The sequence below is a fragment of the Strigops habroptila genome, chromosome 13 (genome assembly GCF_004027225.2).
Source record: "Strigops habroptila isolate Jane chromosome 13, bStrHab1.2.pri, whole genome shotgun sequence".
NCBI classification, from domain to species: domain Eukaryota; kingdom Metazoa; phylum Chordata; class Aves; order Psittaciformes; family Psittacidae; genus Strigops; species Strigops habroptila.
This window is the reverse complement of record NC_044289.2, coordinates 4,195,852-4,214,191: the sequence shown is the minus strand read 5'-3', so window position 1 is coordinate 4,214,191 and position 18,340 is coordinate 4,195,852. Positions and strand designations below refer to the sequence as shown.

The following is an 18,340-nucleotide window of genomic DNA, read 5'->3' as shown; positions in this document are numbered from 1 at the left end:
TTTGGAATAGTCGTTAACATTTTATTTCTACCATATGTGTTATCCATCAATATAAACTTAAATGTTATGGTCGTTGAGTGTGACAATAAACAGTCAAGTCAGGACTTTGGATGGGAAAATACAGTATCTGTTTTAAATTCACACAAGATAGGCCAATAGTTGGAAAAGCTAATAGTGATTTATTTGTGCTTAATTCTACTAAGCTGTAATTAGAGTGACATTCCCATTATTCTCTAGGGAAAAAATGACTCTGTCATGGAGCATTACTGGGTCTGTCTCTGAGTTTGAATTCCAGTAGGTTTTCAGTGGAGACATTTTGGTACATGACAACTGAAAATTAAACACTCCATCTTTGTTATGCTTCTGTTTTATTACATGTGTGCTGATGGCATTTCAAATAGGTCCCTTAGGGAACTCTCACAAGCAACTCCTCATAGAAATATCTGTTCAAGCTAAATATAGGAAGAAAGTATTAGGTGTACATGTTTTACTGATTTCTGTGTCCTATCAATACAACATGATCTTTACCTAGGAAAGTAAAATCCCTAAGGCTAAGAACAATTTCAGAATACTTGGTTATATATATTCTTTGGTGCAATAGATGAATGGCAAAGAAAGCATAACCTCTTTCTAATAAATTCAAGTTAAAAAAAAGGCTTAAGAAGTCAAATTTGTGGAAATGCACTATATATAAATGCTATATTGAATAGTATGTTCATGTGTTAAAAACCACATCTCCTTATTCTCATATGAAAGGATCTTTCCTTTTTCTTCGTTGCATACGTGCACCACCCTGTACTTTGTTGGTTCAGCTTCTGTGTCTCCAGCTCCTCATTGTGGGTCTTGGCACTTTCCATTTCTTTAGCCGATAGCCGCAAGCTGTGGCTAACATCTTCATTGATGATCTGGATGATGAGGTGGAACATACCCTTAGCAAGTCTGCATGTGATGCAGAACTTAGAGTGGCTGATATGCTCAACGATCATGCTGCCATTCAGATGGACCTTGACAGCCTGGAAAAATGGTCTGACAGGAACCTCATGCAGTTCAACAAGGAGAAGGGCAAAGTTCTGCACCAGGGGAGGAACAACCCCAGGCAAAGAATATGTGTTTGGGCCACTGAGCTGGAAAGCAGCTCTGCAGGAAAGGGCCTGGATGTTCTGGTGAACACCAAGATGAATATGAGCCAGCAATGCGTCCTTGCAGCAAAGAAGGCACATGGTGTCCTGGGCTGTGTTAGGCTCTGTTGCGGGCAGGTCAACATGATCCTTCCCCTCTGTTCAGCACCGGTAAGGCCACACCTGGAGCACAGTGTCCAGGTTGCCCAGGGAGGTTGTGGAGCTCCCTCCTTGGAGATATTCAAAAGCCATATGGACATGGTCCTGGGCAACCAGCTCTAGGTAGCCCTGCTTGAGCAGGGGTCAGACCAGCTGGTCCCTACCAACCTCAACCATTCTGTGATTCTGCAAAGCTGGAGTGAGAGCTGCTGTGTGAGAACAGCTATTTGGTTGTTTTCTGGCTCTCCTTTCTTCCCTTTCCTTCTCCTCTTGCTACCTTCCAACCTGGCAAAATTTATTTTTTCTGGCTAGCTGGACATCTGGTAGGAAGATTATATTGTTTCCACATAAGAAGTTATATGATTATTGATATGATTTTAGTATCAACCAAGGACAATTTCTTATAGTTATGAAAATTTTGAAACAACTTGATGGGAACCTAAGTCTTTAGCTAGTAAAAGAAGGGGCCAAATTCCTTTTCCTAAGCCCATTGTCACGTATCATTCTTCCTTCTCATCCTCTTTTTATCATAACCGAATGGCTTAGAGCTTCCTGACTTATGTACATTTAAAAGAATTCAAGCTTGCATCATATATGACAGCTGATGTATTTTATAAAATATAAAGAACACAAAGACATCCTGTCATCGTTTGGGCTCTTTCTTAATCTGTCATCTATACATGTCGCTAAGATGACAAAGTCATCTTTCCTTTTGTGACAAGGTCATTTTTCTAGCTGATCAAAGAAAGCCAGTAAATGTGGTGGGTTTGGATTTTAGCAAACCTTTTTATACTGTCACAGTATCCTTCTGGGTAAAATGTCCAGCATGCAGCTAGACAAGTCCATAATACATTGGGTGACCAATTGCCTTATAGGTCGGACTCAGAGAGTTATAGTAAATGGAGTCTCATCAGGCTGGCAGCCACTCACCAGTGGGGTTCCCCAGGGCTCAATTTTAGGGCCAGTGCTCTTTAATATTTCTATAAATGATCTGGACACAGGAATTGACTGTACGTTAAGTTTGCCCATGATAGTAAACTAGGAGGAGCTGTGGACTCCCTAGAGTGTATAAAGAGGCCTTATAGACAGATCTGGGTAGGCTAGAGAGCTGGGCCGACCACCAACTCTGTAACATTTAATGAGAGCAAGTGCCTGATTTTGTACCTGGGACAGGGCAATCCTGGTTATACATGCGCACTGGGGGATAAGAGGCTGGAAAGCAGCCCCATGGAAAGAGATCTGGGAATTCAGGTTGATCACAAATTGAGTACTAGTCAACAGTATGCCCTGGCAAGCCCAAAGGGCCAATTGTGTCCTGAGATGCATTAAGCACAGCACAGCAAGCTGGTCAAGGGCAGTGATTGTCCCACTCTACACCGCACTTGGTGTCGGTCCCACCTCGAGACCTGTGCGCGGTTTTGGGCACCTCAATAGAAGGAGGACATTGGACTATTAGAGTGTGTGTGTCCAGAGGAGGGTGACCAAAGTGGTGAAAGGTCTTGAGGGCAAGACTTAAGAGGAGTGGCTGAGGTCACTTGACTTGGAGAAAGAAAGCTGAGGGGTGCCCTCACCACTGTCTACACCTTCCTCACAGGCAGGAGATGCCGATCTCTCTCTGGTGACCAGCAATAGGACATAAAGAAATGGCATGAAGCTGCATCAGGGGAAGTTCTGGTTGGACATCAGGAAAAGGCTCTTTGCTGGGAGGGTGGTCAGTCCCTGGAACAGGCTCCTCAGTGCAGTGGTCACAGCACCAAGCCTGTCAGAGTTCGAGAAGCGCCTGCGCAGTGCTCTTCGTCATACAGTTTAGTTTTAGGTAATCCCATGAGGAGCAGGGTCTTGGACTCAGTGATCCTTATGGGTCCCTTCCAACTTGAAATATCCTATGATCCTGTGAACAAATATTTCTGTCAACATCTGGCTTTTGTTTTGAGCTCTGGGCTTTGGATTGATCATTAGAAGAAAAAAGAGTTCATATGGCTTGCACCACCTTGAAGATTTTTGTAGCCCTCAGCTGTGCTTAGAAGTAAATTAGTAAAGAAATTTCGTTTCAATTAGACCTGCACAGAGCATTAGAAAATTCCTATGGATACCACTGGGGAAGTCATGAGGCACAGATACAGTCAGGGTTCGAATATACAAGTATATTATACACCTTGGAGATACTGGTTAATGGTAGAACAAGTAAAACCCTGGAGGTGGATGTACTGATGCTCAACTGAAGATGATTAAAAAATTGCCTTATTGTTTTGGATCTGTCTTTTCAGGTAGAAAAACCTGATTTTTGCTGAATGTGTGAAACAGGAATTAACCCTGAAACCTGAACTTTCAGCATGGTATTTGTCTGTGCTGGAAGCTGGTGCTATGCTGTCCTTGTGGCAGCCTTAACCCAATGGAAAGAAACTCCAACATTATCCATTCAATTTTAAGAAGGGCAAATCCAAGCTGCCAGCTTCAAAGCTCTCTACTTTAATTGCTATACATATGAGGCAATTTGAAATCTACACTTGAGAAGCTAATGAAAGACAGAAGCCCTATTGTGTTCCCAGTTTGGCTTTAGCACTTTGGGTTTAACATTAGACATTTGCAGATTGTCTGAAAAATTCGGCATTTGCAAAAAGCACAGTAATTACAACACGAAGTCAAGTGTGGTTTGCAGGTTTTGAAGTTTGGCACGCAGTCAGCAGCTGGTGCGGGCCTTGGATTCAGAGACGTCTTTGGTCCAGCTCTTTTCTAGATGAAAAGACACGAAAATTCATGTAAATGTAAAATGAGTATGGGTCAGAATAAAGCATAGGAGCAAAGTGAACCATGGGAGCTCCTGGCTTGAGATGAGTAGGCAGTTGATAGCAGTGAGACCTGTATTAGTAGCAATATAGAAAGGTGGTGGGACTGGATCATGGGAAGCAGTGGCTTGAGAGCAACCCACTGAGCAAGATGGTCAACCTCATCAGCCCTATACTTTAAGCAACTACAAACATGACTGGACAGAATATTGGAAAATGATCTGTAGAGAAGAACGTGGCAGCAGTGAAGAAAGGGACACAAGAATATGCAAAGACAATGACATTATCAGTAGAACAAAGTAAGGAATTACTCTTGGATCCCCAAAGATTTCAAATAAGAGAGTGAAACCTCCCTGCCGATCTGTGGAGCTGGTACCCACATTGTTTCCTGTGAGGCTGGGGAGAGGGGAGGTGACTTGGCAGTGCTCTACCTCTCATGGTTTGTTTCTCAAGCTGCCTTTGGAGCTCGGTAATCTTTCATGCATCAGATTTGTGCATGGGAATCCTTAACTGCAGACACAGGTAAGTGAGCTGAAAAAGATCTCTCAGCCTACCCAAGGAGTGCTGCTTTTCTGTCTGTGATTTGGAAAGGTGGGAAACTTTGGGTTGATCACCATGCACCTGGGACCTGGGAGAAACGCTGGAGCTCTCCAGCTGCAGGCACCCGATGCACTTTTTCAACCTGGTACTTTCTCAGGAGTTTCATTTTTAAGGTAAAGTGTTCTGTGGTCTCCAAGTGCCTTAGGAGCTTTTAAGCTAAAATACTTTGACAAAGTTTGATGACAAAAATTCCCTGCTTTGAGCTGAAGGTGGATCTAAATGATGCCCTGAGGCCCCTTTCAACCTGGGTCATCCTGTGAATTTAGGAAGTGTTTTAAGGAAAGTTAACCACATGAGATATCAACTAAAATGGAAAAGAAGAAGCTCTAAAAGCTTCTGGTTGCAGCAGTGACTGGTTTGGCTGTAAATGGCTATCATAACATATTAATAATAACATAAAAATGCTGTTTCCTGCTTTTCTATACAATCTTTAAAATAAAGGAGTCCAGTCCATGTAATACTTCACATTCAAGACCTATGGGTAGCATCACATGAAGGAGATCTATCAAGTTGAATCTACTGATCTGATAAAATTACTAGTTAACATTCAACCAAGTACCAACTTCTTTGTATGCCTGTATGTTAAGTTTTTGGCACCTGCAAGTAAAAATCAGCAGATAGTGAGTTTGTGCCCCTGAGCAGCAGATGCCTGAATAATTTTATAAATACTTAAACCAGCTCAAGTTTAAAGTACCTTTTGTGTAAGAAAGGACTGTAAAAAACAAAAGCAAAATGAAAACCAACAAGACCCCTCAAGCCCAAACAATAACCTCTGATTAATCTAAGACCACATAGTTTTCTTTCTACCATTAATGTTTTGCATCTCTTTTGACAGTATTTATAGCTTTAAACTGTACGCAAATTATTTAAATTGGGGAATGCCCATAAAAGCCTTGCAAATGAATGCATTGAGGAGAAGTATAGAAGTGATAAACCATTCGAATTCAACAATGATTTCTGAACAGCCACCTACCTTGGAAGATTTCCTGATCTCTGCCTCTTTCCTGCTGACTTTCTGGGATCTTTTAGTTAAATCTTCAAAGAGAACAGCACAACGTAACATTAAATCAATTTTACAGCCTATTATTTGAGACACTTAATACTACTTTTGTGTGAGAGGAGGCGGGTAACCTGCATTTCCACCTCATCACTGCATGTTTTGCAGTGAAGACAGTCTTCTCTAGGAGCTTTCCTCACTCACACATCATGTGTCTGAACTCACACTGTTGCTCATGTGAAGCAGAAGGGCACTTGCTGATGTTTGTGTTTTAGGAGAGCTTTTTTACACACTGCTTGGTCAGATGCAAACAAAGAAACTAATTTCAGAAAAATCAAAGTATAGGTATCTGTGTAAAAGATGAGGGTACTTCTGCACATTAGTCACATGAAGAAAAATAGGAAAAACCTTCAGAATTACACACTTTTTTTCTATGAAAAGGTGGTGTTACCTGCATAATTTTGGCAGGAATTAACAAGTGTATGCTGGTTTGTACAAGCAAAAAACCTCTTTGTTGATTTGGCATGAACTCTTCATCTGTATAATGCCACTTTTTGTTCTTCAGTTCGTTGCTCCTTTTTCACCTTCCATGTTGCTTTACAAAACGTTACTTGCAAAGGTGTTTCATTAATGTGGCTGTAACTTTGAAGGTTTGTGAATGTAGAGTTGAATCTTCGATCTGGTAAATTTAGTGAGTTTGTGTGTGTTTGTGTGTTCAGACTATGCCTGATGTAACTTTTTTTATTCTTCAGATCAAATCACTAGTATTTGTGAACTTCCTCATGTTATCCCTTGAGGGCTAATAGCATTTACTGCAGTTGTTACTATTATCACATCAGCACCAATGCTGTTTATCACTGTATATAAACTCCATGACTGAGACTGGTCTTGAGATCTAACACAGCAAGACTGTCAAACTGTGAGACTCTTCCCTCCGCGCTAATCTGTTATGCTACGTTTGATACCTTTGTTCTATGTGTGTGAGGTTTGTAATAAGCACTACTAGTATGTAATGACTGATTAGGATAAAAAACTTACATACACCCACTGATGAACAGTGGCTCCTTGTCTATTCCAGTATTTGCTATCCATATATTTTTGAATATTTAATAATTGCCAAGATTTACAGAATGAAGAATGCATATTTTGGTCTGGTTTGGGGGGTTTCATTCATTATGCTTGCATCATTGTAGTTAGGGTTATATATCTCTAACAGAGGGAGGAAAAACTATACATCAAGCATGTAAAGTTATTATAACTTAATAAGAGCACATCTTAAAAAAGCATTACACTAACTAGCATTAGTGGTTTAGATCCAGTTCCAGCTGGCAGATTGTTGGCTTTGTTATGCTGCCCTTTAAAACTTTGTGGTGGTAACCAAGATGCTTGTGAGCCATTTAATTCTACATTATCTTTCTATAACAGAATTGTACAGGATTTTCTGGATTGTTTTGCCTATCAAATTGCTTTGATAATATTCAATATTCAGATAAATGGTTTGTGATGTCATTAAACAGAGATTTAAACATTGGTGTGATGTAAATGCACTTACTTACTCCAAGGAATTTTTTAAAGAAGAAAATGATGCTCAGTGGGCAAATGCTTTTTTTTGACAGGTGAGTGCTGTGATTGTCTTTTCTGTGGTTCCTCTGGGTTGGGTAAAAATTTGCTTTTCCCAACTAGTCTCTAATCTCATATTCCTTACACTTTACCTGCTGTGCTTTGAACAGCTGCCCAACTGGCCAGCTCCTTACAGATCTCTTCTGTGACATCAGGGGAAGACGTAATACAGGCTTGTGAAAATATTGATAATACACACCTCTGACCCCTGTTGATAGAAGTGTGATTTGAAGTGCTGTAAGTGTGTATTAATTAGACAATTGCATGTTTGACTAGTTGATGCTAGCAAAACCCATGCTTACCTTTCAAGCTGTGATTCAACTCCAGCCTTGTGTTCTATTGCATTTGAGCCAGACACATGATCTTTTGATACCATGAGCACTGTGATTGATTGACAGGTGTGTAAACAGCTGATTGCAAATGAGTTTTGTTACTCAAGAATGGCTACAGCAAGATTTAAACCTGAGATGTAACATGAGTCTCTGTTTTGTGCGGCCAACCGGAAGGAACAGTGCTTGGCATAAGATGTCACTGAGATAGGAAGCTCTATCCAAAACGTTTAAATCAAGCTGACAAGAATTTTTTCTGTTAACTTATACAGAAATCTGTTATGTATATCATAAAATATATTTTAACAGATAAATCATAAAGAAATTGACAGTATGAGAAGGGGAGAGGATGCTGCGGTGATTTGAGTACTCTCTTAATTGCTTTAAATCTTAATTTGCTTTAAATTAATTGTTTCTGTGATGGTGAGAGCAGCTTGTCAGCCTTTTGCTGTGACACTGCTGTTACAATAAATATTACCACGTGTGGCTCCATCCTCCCTCCCGAATGTTGCAGGGTTTTGCTGGGGCTGTAGGCAGAGGAAGCAGTGGCAGCGCTGGAGGAGCCACCTCTGCTCCTGCGCTTCCCACTTCTGCCTGGCTGCTTTTCCCGGCTGTTTTCCCCTGTTTGCACTAGTTTCTCTCATTTCGACTTGTTTCCATCCTCTGCAGGATTGTGCCCAAGGCAGTCTCCCTCTTCTCATTCATTTCAGCTCCCAGCACCGTGAAGGGCATAGCTCCATTTCTTCATCCAGCTGCTGCGTAATGCACAGAGCCTGGCAAATGTGCATTCATTTGCCTCCAGTTATGTCTGCCAAAGCTGGAACAGGTTGCCCACACTGGTACAGGTTGCCCAAAGAAGTGGTAAATGCCCCATCCCTGGCACTGTTCAAGGCCAGGTTGGACAGAGCCTTGGGCGACACGGCATAGTGTATGGCATCCCTGCCCATGTCAGGGGGGTTGGAACTAGATGAGCTTAAGGTCCTTTCCAACCCAAACCATTCTACGATTCTATACAAGGATTGAGTCAGGGGATACTATTCCCAGCTCACTTCAGTGAAAATGATGAGATCTGCTGCCATCCTCCTGCTCTCAGCAGGACTGGAAGGTCCCTCGGTCTGGGAACCTGAACCCCAAAACAGTGTCAGCACGTGTTCTTTCTCCTGCGCCTTCTTCCTCCACCCGCTTTCAAATGCCTTTCATATGCCATGTGTTAATGCATGCTCTTGATCAATTTATAATTAATCAAGTCATAATTCAATTATTTTAGTTAATAAATGTTAAAGGTAGTGTGGCTACACATTACACACACAGAAAAGTTTAAGCATGTGCCATTTCAGCTCCAAAATAAATTGTTCCAAAACTTAGGTCAGATTTCTTTGAATGAGGAAAGAAGAGGAATGATGTGTCTCAGTTTTCTCACTTTGTGTTTTTTCACTTTTCTTTGGGTGCGAGTAGTGGAGGATCAGACTGGCCTCTCATCTTGGAAATGCATTTCTGCATTTCCCAATGCAGAAATGCCTTGGGATACCTCTGGAAATGCCCTGTGCCCCAAGAAAGTGAGTTCAGTCCTGGCCAACGGAGTTACAATGGGGTTTGCATCTGTGTTTTCTGTTTTGGAATAATGAGCCAAGACAAGCAGGCTATGTAAGAGGTGAGTCTTATGTCAAGATCTATTCTTTTGAATTATTCTTCTGTTTTCAGTGTCAAATGCTCATTCCATTTGTATGCATGTAGGAGAAGAATGAGTGTTTAAGGCACAGGCACATTTTTGCAAGAAGGTAGAAATCAGCTGAAGGGAATGTATTTTATCTCTCTGAATTTAACTGGAATAAAAAAATTATTGGAAGTGTGAGAATGAAGGCTGTTAGGGTCACAAGGACCATGAAATGATGCGGCCTGAGAGGCCTCTCAGCACAGGCTTTAATAAACTTGTAGCTAAACAACCTGAAGTTAACTCAAGATTGAAAGACTCAGATTTCATTGGAAATGCATGCATGGGGCAACTGTTTCTCCTTTAAGAAATATTGTCCTTGTCGTGGTTTGAGGCCCAGCGGTAACTCAGAACCACACAGCCGCTCGCTCACTCCCCCCCCCCCCTTCTTCCTCCCCCCGCTCCCGGAGGGATGGGGAGGAGAATGGGAAGAATGCAACTCCCACGGGTTGAGATAAGAGCAGTCCCGCAACTAAGGTATAACACAAAACCACTACTGCTACCACCAACGATAATAACGATTAGTGAAATAACAAGGGGAGAGGATACAATTGCTCACCACCCGCCGACCGATACCCAGCCCGACCCGAGCAGTGATCTGGGCCTTCCGGGTAACTCCTCCCGGTTTATATACTGGGCATGACGTGCTGTGGTATGGAATACCCCTTTGGCTAGTTTGGGTCAGGTGTCCTGTCTCTGCTTCCTCCCGCTTCCCCTCCTCCCTGGCAAAGCATGAGACTGAGAAAAGTCCTTGGTTGGAATAAACATTACTTAGCAACAACTAAAACATCGGTGTTATCAGCGTTGTTCCCAGGCTGAAAGTTAAAAAACACAGCACTGCACCAGCTACTAAGCAGGAGAAAAATGACTGCTATAGCTGAACCCAGGACAGTATCCACCCCTTATTCCATACCATTCACGTCATGCTCAGATCCCACATCTCTCAGCACACCATCACCCCTGTCCCATATATACACATATATATACACCCACACCCACACACAGAGAAAGATATCGTTCCCTAGTCCATGGACCAATCCTGTAAAATTGCTGAACTCATCCAGTCCATGATGTCAAGTTCCATCTCTTGTAATAGTCTTTCAGGGCAGGAGGGACGGTACATAGTGTTGGGTTGTTGCCTGCTGATGACACCGCCAAACTCGTCTGGTCACTGCTGAGCTCGTCTGGTTTCCTCAAAATTCATTCTTTGTTGGAGTGATGATCGGAGGGAAGTCAGGGTCAATTGCTGGTGACCTGAAGATATCTAGCTGGTGGGCTATAAAAGTGTTATAGAGCAGGCAACAGCGTACAATTGAGTTCATTGGCTGTTTTCCCCCAAAATTAAATCCCCTTGAGGTACACATCGGACTTCCCCATCTTCCCGCATTACCCACCAAGTATATCCAGGTCCCTGAGCAAAAGCAACCCCACGAGTGGGTTTGCCTTTACCTGAAGCAGGAATAACCCAGACTGTCTTCCCCAACAAATTCTTTATGTGCACCACGGGAACTTTATCCCCCTCTACAGTACGTAAAAGTTCTGATTGGGCTGGGCCAGCCCTGTTGGCAGATCCCCTAGTGTTGACCAACCAGGTGGCTTTTGGTAAATGTGTATCCCAGTGCTTGAAAGTCCCACCACCCATTGCTCTCAGTGTAGTTTTGAACAGCCCACTGTACCGTTCGATTTTCCCAGAGGCTGGTGCATGGTAGGGGATGTGATATACCCACTCAATGCCATGCTCTTTGGCCCAAGTGTCTATGAGGTTGTTCCGGAAATGAGTCCCATTGTCTGACTCAATTCTCTCTGGGGTGCCATGTAACCACAAAAATTGTTTCTCAAGGCCCAGGATAGTGTTCCGGGCAGTGGCATGGGACACAGCGTATGTTTCCAGCCAGCCGGTGGTTGCTTCCACCATGGTAAGCACATAGCGCTTGCCTTGGCGGGTCGGTGGGAGTGTGATATAGTCAATCTGCCAGGCCTCCCCATATTTGTACTTCAGCCATCGTCCTCCATACCAGAGAGGCTTTAACCATCTGGCTTGCTTATGTGCAGGACGTTTCACATTCATGAATAACCTGGGCAATAGTGTCCATTGTAAAGCCCACCCCTCGATCACGAGCCCATCTATATGTTGCATCTCTGCCTTGATGGCCTGAGGTGTCATGGGCCCACCGGGCTAAAAATAATTCACCCTTCTGTTGCCAATCTAAGTCCATCTGAGCCACTTCAATCTTAGCAGCTTTATCCACTTGCTGGTTATTCTGGTGTTCCTCAGTGGCCCGACTCTTGGGTACATGAGCATCTACGTGGCGTACCTTCACCACCAGGTTCTGCACCCGGGCAGTGATATCTTGCCACAATGCAGCAGCCCAGATGGGTTTACTTCTGCGTTGCCAGTTGCTCTGTTTCCATTGCTGCGACCTCTCCCACAGGGCATTTGCCACCATCCATGAGTCAGTAAAGAGATAAAGTACTGGCCATTTTTCTTGTTCAGCAATGTCCAAGGCCAGCTGGATGGCTTTCACCTCTGCAAACTGACTTGATTCACCCTCTCCTTCAGCAGTTTCTGCAACTTGTCAGAGGGGACTCCACACAGCTGCCTTCCATCTCTGATGCTTTCCCACAATACAGCAGGACCCATCAGTAAACAAGGCATATTGCTTTTCACTCTCTGACAGTTCATTCTATGGTGGGGCCTCTTCAGCACGCGTCACCTCCTCTTCTGGTGACATCCCAAAATCTTTGCCCTCTGGCCAGTCCATGATGACTTCTAGAATTCCTGGATGACTGGGATTTCCTATTCGAGCTCGTTGTGTAATTAGTGCGGCCCACTTACTCCATGTAGCATCAGTTGCATGATGTGTAGAGGAGACCCTGCCTTTGAACATCCAGCCCAGCACAGGCAACCGGGGTGCCAGGAGGAGCTGCGCTTCAGTTCCAATCACTTCTGAGGCAGCTCGAACCCCTTCATAGGCTGCCAGTATCTCTTTTTCAGTGGGAGTGTAGCTGGCCTCGGATCCTTTATATCCCCGACTCCAAAAGCCAAGGGGTCGACCTCGAGTCTCCCCTGGAGCTTTCTGCCAGAGGCTCCAGGTAGGACCATTCTCCCCAGCTGCGGTATAGAGCACATTTTTCACATCTGGCCAGGCCCGGACTGGTCCAAGGGCTACTGCATGAACTATTTCTCGTTTAATTTGTTCAAAGGCTTGTTGTTGCTCAGGGCCCCATTTGAAATCATTCTTCTTCCGGGTCACGTGGTAGAGAGGGCTTACAATCAGACTGTAATTGGGATGTGCATTCTCCAGAACCCCACAACACCTAAGAAAGCTTGTGTTTCTTTCTTGTTAGTTGGTGGAGACATTGCTGTTATCTTGTTGATCACGTCTGTGGGGATCTGGCGGCGTCCATTCTTGCCATTTTATTCCCAAAAATTGAATCTCCTGTGCAGGTCCCTTGACCTTATTCCGTTTTATGGCAAACCGGCCTTCAGCAGGATTTGGATTATTTCCTCCCTTTCTCAAAAACTTCTTCCGCTGTATCACCCCACACGATGATGTCATCAATGTATTGCAGGTGTTCTGGAGCTTGCCCCTGTTCCAGTGCAGTCTGGATCAATCCCTGGCAGATGGTAGGGCTGTGTTTCCACCCCTGGGGCAGTCGGTTCCAAGTGTACTGGACGCCCCTCCAAGTGAAAGCAAACTGTGGCCTGCATTCTGCTGCCAAGGGATTGAGAAAAATGCATTGGCAATGTCAATTGTGGCATACCACTTGGCTGCCTTGACTCCAGTTCATACTGAAGTTCTAACATGTCCGGTACGGCAGCACTCAATGGTGTGTGACTTCGTTCAGGCCACGATAGTCTACTGGTTAATCTCCACTCTCCATTAGACTTTGCACTGGCCATATGGGGCTATTAAAGGGTGAGCGGGTCCTGCTGATCACTCCTTGGCTCTCCAGTCTGCGGATCAGCTTATGGATGGGAATCAAGGAGTCTCGGTTGGTGCGATATTGCCGCCGGTGCACTGTTGTGGTCGCAATTGGCACTTGTTGTTCTTCGACCTTCAGCAACCCCACAACAGAAGGATCCTCTGAGAGACCGGGTAAGGTGGACAGCTGCTTAATTCCTCTGTCTCCAAGGCAGCGATACCAAAAGCCCATCTATACCCTTTTGGGTCTTTGAAATACCCTCTCCTGAGATTAGTCTATGCCAAGGATGCATGGAGCCCTGGAACCAGTTACAATTGGGGTGCTTTTGCCACTTCCTCCCAGTCAGGCTGATTTCAGCTTCCAGCATAGTTAACGCTTGGGATCCTCCTGTCACTCCAGAAATAGAAATGGGTTCACCCCTTGATACCTTGATGGCATCAGAGTACACTGTTGCACCGGTATCTACTAGAGCCTTATACTTCTGTGGGACTGATGTGCCAGGGCCATCTGATCCACACAGTCCAGTAAACCCGATTATCCCTCTCCTCCACCTGGCTGGAGGCAGGGCCCTCTAATAGTGATCACAAAATTCTCCACTTCTGTTCTTGTAGAAAGGGATTAGTATTCCTTATCACAGGGGCTGGGGTAAAATCAGCTCTTTCGCTCCATCTGGGAAACTGCTCGCCAGAGACTGGAGCAGCAGCTTTCCTGGGAGGATTCATCCTTGACCATTGTTCTCCTCTTCAGTTCACGCACCCGTTGCTCCAGAGCTGAAGTAGGTTTTTCCATCCCACTTTCTCATGTCTTCTCCATGATCTCGCAGGTAAAACCATAGGGTGGCCCGTGGCGTGTACCTCGTATATTTTCTTTCTCGAGCAGTAGGGCGCCTTCTGTTGATAGCTGAGACATGGGTTGGTACGCGTGGAGAGCTGGATAGATCGGATAAATCGGTCTCTCAATTGTTTGAACTCCTGGGACAGTTTTTCCACAGCTGAAATGATGGAAGGGGTGAGATTGTCTTCGAACTCTCGGAGTTGACGAATCAGGAAATCCACTTGTTGGTGATACTCCGTCATTCCAGGTCATTGATGCCAATGTGTGGGCATATGATGATGGGCGCACTCCGTGTAAGTTTCCGCCACATGGGTCGTGTACATTCGACTTCATCTGGGTCTACGGATGTGTTCCTGGAATCCGGCCTACGATAGATCATCTCTATAATGGGCTGATTCCCTCAGGGACTGGATGCCTTTCTCTATCGTGGTCCAGTTGGCTGAGCGATTCGTAATATCGTCTTTGTAGGGAAACCTTTCCTTCACAGCTGCCAGGAGCCGCCTCCAAAGACTGAGGGCTCGCTTCTCTCTTGCAATCGCTTTGTCAATTCCTCCTTCCTTAGCAAGTGATCCCAGCTGCTTGGCTTCCCTACCTTTCTAGTTCGTGACCGTCGGCCCCATTGTCCAGCACCGGAAGCAACCAGGTGACAATGTGCTCCCCTGGAAGACGGGTGAAATCTTTTTCGCATATTCCGTAGTTCGGTTGAGGTCCGGGGTCGAGAAGTGACCTCTTCTTCTTCTTCCTCTTCCTCTGACCCACGTAGTAGTAACTCTTGTTCAGGTGCTGTTGCATATAGTAATGGCACTGGGTCTTCATCTTTCTTCGCTTCACGGGTTGCTCTTTGTGCCTTTCGTTTGCTTTTGCTTACAGGGGCAACAGACATTGTCACAAAACTGGACATTTGGTTTAGCTGCAGTGTTTGTCACTGTGGTTGGAGTGGCTGCAGTGTCTGCCACTAGGATTGGAGTGGTTTGCAATGTCTATTGCTGGGGTTGGTGCAGCTGTTGTGCTTGGGAGTTGAGTAACACCAACAGCTGCATTATCTGTTGCTGTCGGGGTTTGAGTAGCTACTGTGCTTGTCACTGGGGTTGGTGTAGCTGCAGTGGCTTGGAGTAGCCATATTGTCTGTTGCTGTCGGGGTTTGAATAGCTACTGTGCATGTCACTGGGGTTGGTGTAGCTGCGGTGCTTGGAGTAGCTATATTGTCTGTTGCTGTCGGGGTTTGAGTAGCTACTGTGCTTGTCACTGGGGTTGGTGTGGCTGTGGTGCTTGGAGTAGCCACATTGTCTGTTGCTGTCGGGGTTTGAGTAGCTGTTGTGCTTGTCACTGGGGTTGGTGTAACTGCTGTATTTGAAGTTGGAGTAGTTGCGTTGTCTGTTGTGGTCAGGGTTTGAGTAGCTGTTGTGCTTTGTCACTGGGGTTTGATGTAGCTGCTGTACTTGGAGTAGCTGTGTTGACTGTTGTGGTCAGGGTCTGAGTAGCTGCTGTGCTTGTAGTTGGCATAGCTGCGTTGTCTGTTGCTTTGCCATCAGATCCAGAGACATTTTTTCCCTTTGAAGGTGCTGGATAGTGTTGAGCAGGGCTCTGTAGGCATAGGCCAAGCCCCAGCACGTTGCCAAAATTTGTCCCTCTCTGGTATAACCAGGACGACAGCACACCTCGTTTAAGTGTTTTACTAGTTTTTCCGGATGTTGCACTTGTTCAGTGGTGAAGTTCCAAAGCACTGGAGGGGCCCACTGGCCTAGGTACTTGCCCATACTATCCCACACACCCTGCCACTCATAACTGTCCAGCCTCAGGGAAAATCTCCCGGTGGTCCTCCTATATCGTCGTCTAACCCTAGACCAGATTCGAACCTGATACTGCTGAATTTTTTGACATTAAACGAAATAGGATGTTCCTACGACGGGATGGCCGTGGGTAAAACACACTCCGTATGTTTGCCAACATGCTGATCCCCAGCACAATCAGCAGGCAGGTTTCAAGGGTACTCAAAGGCCATCTAAAACCTTCAGAACTCTCAATTGCTGTTGCAAATAGGCTGGTGGGGGAACGGGGGGGTGAAAAGAGAATGCTTCCTTCGTAAGTTTACCCCCCGAGGAGAAAAAAAAAGATATGCAATTGCTAAAATATTTCATTATATACCTCCCAATGTATAGTGGTGATGGCCACGCTGGAAGCACAAACCAGACCAGTTTCATGATCAATGAGTCTATTGTATTACAAGTCATTACCATGAAGTACAGTGAAACAAGAACCTTAGCCCAGGCCCCCCAGCCGATAAACGCTAAAACAGCAAAAAGTGGCTGTAAGTAAGGTACAACATGCTGAAACTCTGAGATCAAGCGCAACACGTCTGAGAGCCAAATAATCACCATTGTGACGAGTAGTAACAATGAATGCTTATCACAAATATGATTAAACACACTCTGGTCAGATCTGTCGTTATCTCAACCTTTCGAGCCCTACGTTGGGCGCCAAAAAGAACTGTCGTGGTTTGAGCCCAGCCGGTTAACTCAGAACCACACAGCCGCACGCTCACTCCCCCCCCCCCCCCTTCTTCCTCCCCCCGCTCCCGGAGGGATGGGGAGGAGAATGGGAAGAATGCAACTCCCACGGGTTGAGATAAGAGCAGTCCCGCAACTAAGGTATAACACAAAACCACTACTGCTACCACCAACGATAATAACGATTAGTGAAATAACAAGGGGAGAGGATACAATTGCTCACCACCCGCCGACCGATACCCAGCCCGACCCGAGCAGTGATCTGGGCCTTCCGGGTAACTCCTCCCGGTTTATATACTGGGCATGACGTGCTGTGGTATGGAATACCCCTTTGGCTAGTTTGGGTCAGGTGTCCTGTCTCTGCTTCCTCCCCGCTTCCCCTCCTCCCTGGCAAAGCATGAGACTGAGAAAGTCCTTGGTTGGAATAAACATTACTTAGCAACAACTAAAAACATCGGTGTTATCAGCGTTGTTCCCAGGCTGAAAGTTAAAAAACACAGCACTGCACCAGCTACTAAGCAGGAGAAAAATGACTGCTATAGCTGAACCCAGGACAGTCCTAAAGAAGAGGACAGAGAAAATACAGGAAACAAGGTAAGAAACCAAGTTCCTTTAAGCAAAAGTCCTAAAAGCCTGTAGGAAGGATAAAAGAAGCTTTATTTTTTGAATTATTGAAGTATTCATACCATATGAATGATGTTCTGCAACTGATCATCCACAAATACCTGTTAAGTTTCTTGAAAGAAAGAAGTTGGCTTAATTTACATTGAAAGAGAGCAGACCCTAGGAAGAAATTTTGTGAAGAAGAGAGTTAAGCATTGCCCTAACACAGCTCTTCCCTAACAGGCCAAATGGTCACCTGCCAGTAATGACAGGGGTGTAGCTGGTCCTATCTTGGATAAATAGAAGACATCTGGCTCTCCCTTGCAGTGCTGTTTTCTTCTCCTGGTTAAAGATCACTTGGAACACAGGTAAATTGAGGTTATTAGAGAACTGTTGATTTCTCTGCCACAAGAGCAGAACCTAAAAACCCCAAGTTATGTTAACTTTTTCTATTTGCTCTAGACTTCCAAAGGAAGATTAATGCCCATATTAACAGAAAAAACACTTCCTTTCAATATAAAGGATTTACAGTCGGGGATGCTGTGGCTGCATTGCAGCTGCAGTTCTGCATACTGCCAAAAACAGCTTTATGAAACTACAACGTTTCAGTAAACTGTCAAAGTAATCCCGGTTGACAACTGTGTTTTCTGCGAATCTTGTTAATTTAGCACCCAATGGCAGATTTTACTAACCTGCTATGGAGATGGGTGGGAGATCTGAGAAATTCATTTTGTTGTTCCTTGACAGGCTGCATTCTGTCTTCTCTTCAATTACCATGTGATGATCAGCAGCTCTGAACAAACTATAGCAGAGCAATAGGCTTAGGAAGAGGTTCTTCCTTTCCATCCTGGAGAGGAAAAATTCCATTGTCATGAAAACCAGTTGGTCAAAACCTGCATGTAGGAGAGAGACAAGGATAGAAATCTCAGTAAAGGTGTTCCACCATGTTGTGCAGGTTTAGCAACATACTTTTGACAATTCTTTTGTTTCCAGCACTTTGCCTCTAATACCACAATACCTAACATTGCTGTGATCTAGTGGAAAACTGCTCTCTCAAATATACCTCTCTTAGATGGTCTTTTCTTTTTAACCCTGATTCTTTTCCCAAAAGCTGTGAGTTCTCCCCACTGAGTTTCACACTGTTTTTTA

The 18,340-nt window shown here is 44.6% G+C and overlaps 1 protein-coding gene across 1 annotated transcript; it reads right to left on the bottom strand.

Moving 5' to 3' along the window:
* Positions 1 to 3,144: 3,144 nt before the first annotated feature.
* Positions 3,145 to 18,088, bottom strand: ASIP (agouti signaling protein). The gene is made up of 3 exons (XM_030502764.1): positions 17,884 to 18,088; positions 5,637 to 5,698; positions 3,145 to 4,010 (listed from the first exon to the last, which is right to left on the bottom strand). The coding sequence occupies exons 1-3, from the start codon at positions 18,062 to 18,064 to the stop codon at positions 3,834 to 3,836; spliced, it is 420 nt and encodes a 139-aa protein (XP_030358624.1). The 5' UTR covers positions 18,065 to 18,088; the 3' UTR covers positions 3,145 to 3,833.
* Positions 18,089 to 18,340: the final 252 nt, after the last annotated feature.